The sequence below is a fragment of the Microtus ochrogaster genome, chromosome 7, assembly GCF_000317375.1.
Source record: "Microtus ochrogaster isolate Prairie Vole_2 chromosome 7, MicOch1.0, whole genome shotgun sequence".
NCBI lineage: Eukaryota > Metazoa > Chordata > Mammalia > Rodentia > Cricetidae > Microtus > Microtus ochrogaster.
The window spans coordinates 54,115,153-54,121,474 of record NC_022014.1 but is presented as its reverse complement, the minus strand read 5'-3'; the positions used below and the strand labels follow the sequence as shown (position 1 = coordinate 54,121,474).

The window sequence follows — 6,322 nt, the reverse complement described above, 5'->3', positions numbered from 1 at the left end:
TTCTCTGTGGTTTTGGAGCTTGTCCTGGAACTAGCTCTTGTAGACCAGGCTGGTCTCGAACTCACAGAGATCTGTCTGCCTCTGCCTCCCGAGTGCTGGGATTAAAGGCGTGCGCCACCACCGCCCGGCTTCATACACAAAGCAGCAGCCCAATCATTTCTCCACAGAGGAGCCAATGAAGGGAAAGGGTATGACTGAGTGAGAGAATGCCTGCCTAGTCCACATGTAAGGCCTGGGGTTCAGTCCTCAACACCATAAATCAAGCAAGAATCCTAGGTCACAACACATAGAAGAAGGTGAAAATAAAAGGTAAGATCATCGGTGTTAATTATGGCAGAGACTCGGCAAATCAGTCTTCTTGGATTACCTGATCTAAGAACCAACTGGACAAAGCTGGGACACTGACTCAGCCCAGCTAGATTCCGAGATACTCACTCAGGCTTTCCAACCAACTGTTCTAAACAGGGGAGGGGGGATCAAGTTTAAACTGGTTACCCAATCCTAGTTTAGCTAACTGCAGAGCTTTATTGCACCAACACTCCCCTTCCCTTCTCTCTTCATTTGTAGTTCAGTCTGGATTTTCACTTGTGGGTCTGCTTACTGCAGTAAGTTCCTTGACAGCAGGAAACAAATCTGTGCCTCTCATCTATACACTAGAACAGCCCATGCATTACATGCTAGGACACACTCAGGGCAGGAAACTCAGAAACCCACTCAGGCTTCCTAGTGATTCAGGAGAATTCATTTTGGCAAAGGGAATGTCTGAATTTAGCAGGCTTTTTTCTTTTATGTTAAAATAATAATGACTAAACAAACCATACATTATATATTACTACAATTTTCACAAATGAAGCTATGCTAAAAAAAAAAACAGAGAGAAAATTAAAAAAAAAAAGTAAAGAGGGAAGAGAGGCAGACTGATCTCAAACACCTGCTCCAGCACTTCATAGCCCCACAGACCTCAGAAAGGCAGTCAGTTCCCACCTCAGTTTGCTAGCTGCATCATCGGCCTCAACTGTCACATGAGGAAATGGGACAGTAACTCCTGCACCTCACAAGGCTGTCATAAACCTAATAGATAGTGAACTATATATCGTTGGTAAAAGATTCTGCTAACCCTCTTCTCCACTGGCAAAATCTGTAGTAGCTAAACTAAGCCTAAACACAATTAATATGTTCACCCCACTTTACAGCCTGTACCCCAAGTACAGACAGCCTTTCTGACAACGGGCTGAAAGCTGGGTCCAGCGTGCCAACATCGGACCTCTACAGCAAAGTCAACCAAGACTCTATCTTCTTCTAGAGCCTTTTTAAGTGACTGTTGAGGCATCCAACACCAAGGAGAGCCATCTTTGCAACAGAACAAACCCAGAGCACATCAACAGGTGCTTCTGCCAGGAGACCGCAGCAAAGCACCGCTCCAATACAGAGAGCAAACCCAGAACCAAGGGCCAAGCACAGCTCAGCAACACAGAACTTACTCAGTATACACAAGGCCCTGGGTTCAATCTCCACCACCAAAAATTAAAACAATAATTAAAGCAAAAATTAAAACTCTACAGACACATTTGTTGTTGTTTAAAATAGTAACCAGAGCTGGAGAGATGGCTCAGAGGTTAAGAGCACTAACTGCTTTTCCCGAGGTCCTGAATTCAATTGCCTGCACCCACATGGTGGCTCACAACCATCTGTAGTGAGATCTGGGGCCCTCTTCTGGCTTGTAGGCATCCGTGGAGGCCGAACACTGTATACATAGTAAATAAATAAATACATACATAAGTAAATCTTCTGAGAAATAAATTAAAAAAAAATCCTCGTTTGCATTTCGGTAACATTTAATAAATAAATAAATAAAATGGTAATCAATAATAATACATAAAAAAATAAGTGAAAAGGAAGGAAATCTTCCAGGTTCATTTTCACACGAAACAAAATAATAATTTGCTAACTCCAATAAGTGAGGCCCCCTTGGTTCATTTCACTAAGCAGCATGCCCTCAAGTACAGGCCAGTAAAAGTAAAAGCTTAATAATCAAAACTCCCTATGAGCATCTAACAGCAGCACTGCTTCCAAGCGCTGAAACAAAGTCCTATGAAGGCAACATTTCATTTTTTTTTCCTCAGAGAAAGATGATTTTAAAGAACTGTGAAGGTATGTCCCCATTTTCAGGACCCTTACTTCCTCCCTAGCACCTCAGAGAACCCAAAGCACCAGTACTGACACACTAACTGGTGCCTTATACCGCATAGTTACTTTAACTGACACAGCAAAGAAAACCTCCAGTTAATAACTTAGACTTCATAAGTACAATTCTTTCCCTACTTGTACTGCCAGCTCTAGCTAAAACTGGGTCAGCCCAATACAAACCAAGGGCAACTCTCAAGGACCCATTGAAGAGACGGACTTTTATAATGCAAATGCCCATTCCGTAGTACTAAGGAGAGAGAGCACTGCAATACTGTCTGTCCTTTCAAGGCAACGGGCCTGAGTGAAACACTAGATTCTGTATTCTATCTTCTTCCATAGAACCTAACAACTATGTATGCCAACTCTAAACCCCAGCTAGCAGTTAATGAAGCGCCAGCACAATTTTCTAAAGATAGCAATTTCAGTCAATTACCACACCAGTGCTACTCAGAGGCTGGTAATAAGCAAATAAACAAATAAGCCCAACATCAATATAAAAGAAACTTGCCTTCCAAACCCTCAGCATCATTTAGAGACTGTACCCAGGAACTGAAAGCCTTGAGAAAGAACAGTGAAATCAGCCATGGCATCAATATCCCAATAACTGTTTCCTAAAATCTGGGCAGCATCAGCAGGACACCAGGAATTTAATGCTGCTTTGAAAAGAAAGCTATACCAAATTGTATGAACTATGCAGTAATAAAAGCTGATACTGCTACTGACACATTTAATTAAACACACTCTCTAAATAGAGCTTCCCAGGTAAAGCCGTGACGGTTTTGGCCTTGATTTTATCCAAAGTCATCAGGAGAGGTCACCAACTACACTCTCCTGCTAACAATGTTATCCTGAGCAACCCCCACTCCCACCCCTCCAACAGCCCCACCCAATATTACTTTTATCTGTGGAATTCTCTGCCGGCCTTGGCCTGGAAAACTGGGTGGACCCTGAGGACAGGTATCAGAGCTGGCCATTTTTTTGAAATTGGCTCAGACTGATGGTTCCCAGCAGAATAAAGCTGTGGTCTTTATAAACCTCAATTTGGGGTTTAAAGAATAGTGTTAACTAGTGATTATTCCCCACCCCCCGCCCTTTTTGGAATGGAGGAGAAAAGGCAAACCAAAAGATGTTTCAAAGTAGAAAAATCATCATTTTAATTATAAACCCTCCCAACTCAAAACTGTTAGAGGTGCCAAATGGGAGTATTCTGTTTTGTGGTTCAAAGGTTTAACTATTAAACATGAGAATCACAACTTTGAAGGGGGAGGAATTAAAAGGAGGAGCAGAAGAGGGGAGCAAGAAAGGGCCCTTCGAGATCTGTTTGCTCGGAAGGGCCCTCTTAGTACTCCTCATGGGGTCCAGGCTGGAGGAGAGCAGAGGGTTACACAGAACATTTAGCAGACTTAACATTGGATTAAACACACTACTGCAAGTTTCAACAAATGTTCATGGCATACGTAAAAACACATTTACAACAAGAAAGAAGAGAGGCACCTGGAGACATCTGACACTGGGCATGCTCTGCAGGCAACTCAGTGCGCACATGCTCTCTACCAGGTTGGCGCAGCCTAGCCACAAAGACCTTGGCACAGAACACTGCAGGATGACAAAAAGGAAGGAAGAGAAGAAGCAGTTAGAGGCCGCAACAAGTCACTCCTTCACACGGGCAGCTTGAGGGTTAGTCGGGGCAGGGGAGCACCCATGCAATTTAGAGGGCAGGGAGAGTCCTAAATTTCCTCACGCTGGGGAGCAGGGCCCCTTTCTGTCTTCTGGGCAGGGACTTTGTGCTGCCAAACCACTCATTTCGCGGGATACGGTAAACAGAATCAAGAGGGACAGAATGCTTAAATGAAAACCCGCTAGAGGGAACCATGGGTTTGAGTGTAGAGAGCATGACCACTCAGAGAGTGTAATTCTGGTCTATCTCATACAGTCTCAATCGCTTAAGAAACTACGATAGCAAGCCTTCTGAATGCAGCCCCTACCCCAACACCACAATAGAAAAAAACTGAAGATTCCATCGTTGAATAATTCGCACAATAACACACAGCACAGGAGGGAAGAGCCAGGATTTTAAGGTTCAGTTTGTTGGCTACCAAATTGCACACTTTTTTCATAAGACCAGGATGCCTCTACTGAAAACCTTTGATGACTCCAACATTCATTGTGTGAATTCAGATTTACACTTCTATGAAGTAAAATTGCAGGAGACTTTTAAGAGAATGAGGCAAAGAAACAAGAAAGGGAAGTGATACAGGCAATTAAAACTGCTTGAAACACAAGTTGTTTTAGCATCAACATCTCTGCATGCTCAGAGAAAAAACTTGAGAGTTCTGTGACCTGTAACTTTTCATTCTGGACTTTACTAACATGGCAACAAAACTAAGAATTAAAAGCTTAACTCACTGACTCCATTCCACCCTTAAAACAAAAAAAAAAAAAAAATCTTGTTGCTTTCAAAGGAACTTAGAAAATGTAATGAGAAAATGAACATATATGATAGCTAATATAGTAACTACCAGACTATATGTATATTCCCCTGTGTAGCCCTGGCTGTCCTGGAACTCACTCTGTAGACCAGACTAGCATCAAACTCAACAATCTGTCTCTGCCTCCCGAGTGCTAGGATTAAAGGCATGTGCCACCACCACCCAGCACTAATAAATATTTTAATTTAAGGTCAATTCATTTAGTGGCAAAAACAGTAACACATACAAACAAATTAAACAAACGCTGAAGGTGGATGCCTGAATTCTACTGAAACACTCCACAAATCTTATACACAAGCCACGTGTTTGTTCCTCCCTGCTGGCTCCTTGTTTTACACTGGGAAAAGCTCTACAATTAGTGCAAATGTATTATAAACAAAAAGAGCTTTGCTTGAAATCAGATAGACCTGGGACCCAGCATTTCCTGCTTACTAGTTACAGCACACAGCTCACTCATAAGGTAGAGAATACTGGGGTTATTTAGAAAATGCATGTGAATCCAAGAAAAGAAAAGCAAATGGTGTAAGAAACGGTGCAACCCTCCTAAGCAATGAAAACACCACCCATTTCTAACCTGAGTGTTTATTAAAGGCTGAGCACGACCAATACAGTGGTGAAGTGCCTGCTGCTCCAGGACAGAACTTGTTGCTCAACAGTTTCACAACATAGAGAAGAAACCACAGAAAGACCTGAGTACATTTTATAAAACAGAATGAAAGTAGCTGCCATTTATTGAGCTCCTCTAACCTGTTCCTATTACAACTGTCACAGTAATTCTCAGGTCACTCCTGAAGGGCAGATACTATCATCTCTACAGTAAACTCTGTTAAAACACCTTCTTGTCTAAGGTTCTCAGGAAAGTGGGCTGGCTCTACGGCAGCAAGTTCTCTACTCAAAGAAATTATTATACACACTAATTCTATCAGACTGTGCCACCGTGTATGCTCAGAGAAAAGACCCACATCACATGTTCATTACATGACCTCAATAGTTCAATTTACGATTCTCTTGGCATTTTTGCTGTTGTTTTTCCTTACTGGCAGACCTGGGGATTGAACATGCTAGGCAAGTGTTCTTCAATTGGGTAGAATACCTAGACACAAATATAAGTTTCTTTCTGGAGTGTTTAGTTTGCGGAATCACAGAATCACACAGATCCGAGGCAACAGAGTAAGGACCAAATCAGCATTCTCTAGCACCAAATTAACAAAGTTCGCTTGTCATCAATTCTCATATTCAGTACACAGTCTCATGAGTTCCAGGAAAGCATTCTCCCACTGAACTGTACCCCCAAACCTGCTTTACAATTTTTTTAAAGTATTCCAGAAAAGACTTTCGTTTGCTTACTTTGGCTTCTTTTATTGTAATTTTTAATCGAGTGGGAGGGGGATCTCACATGCCATGGCACAGGTGTAGAGGTCAGAGGACAGCTTAGAATAGTTGATTCTCTCCTTTTACCCTCCATGTGGTTGAAAGGGTTCCCAGGATAGAATTCAGGTCATCAGGCCTAGTAGCAAAAACCTTTGCTACTAAATCATCTTACTTGCTCCATTTTTTTTTTTTTTTTTTTTTTTTTTTGTTTTTCGAGACAGGGTTTCTTTGTGGCTTTGGAGCCTGTCCTGGAACTCGCTCTGTAGACCAGGCTG

At 42.2% G+C, this 6,322-nt stretch overlaps 1 protein-coding gene across 6 annotated transcripts in view; it reads right to left on the bottom strand.

The window, feature by feature from the left end:
* Positions 1 to 6,322, bottom strand: part of Fbxw11 (F-box and WD repeat domain containing 11) — a 103,225-nt gene that overhangs the window by 60,154 nt on the left and 36,749 nt on the right. For 3 of the 6 annotated variants that reach the window (XM_013347496.2, XM_013347498.2, XM_026780267.1), the window contains one exon: positions 3,682 to 3,783. The exons of the other annotated variants lie outside the window; for them this stretch is intronic. In XM_013347496.2, coding sequence (XP_013202950.1) covers positions 3,682 to 3,783 — 102 coding nt within the window. The remainder of the gene's footprint in view (positions 1 to 3,681; positions 3,784 to 6,322) is intronic. 6 annotated transcript variants of the gene reach the window in all.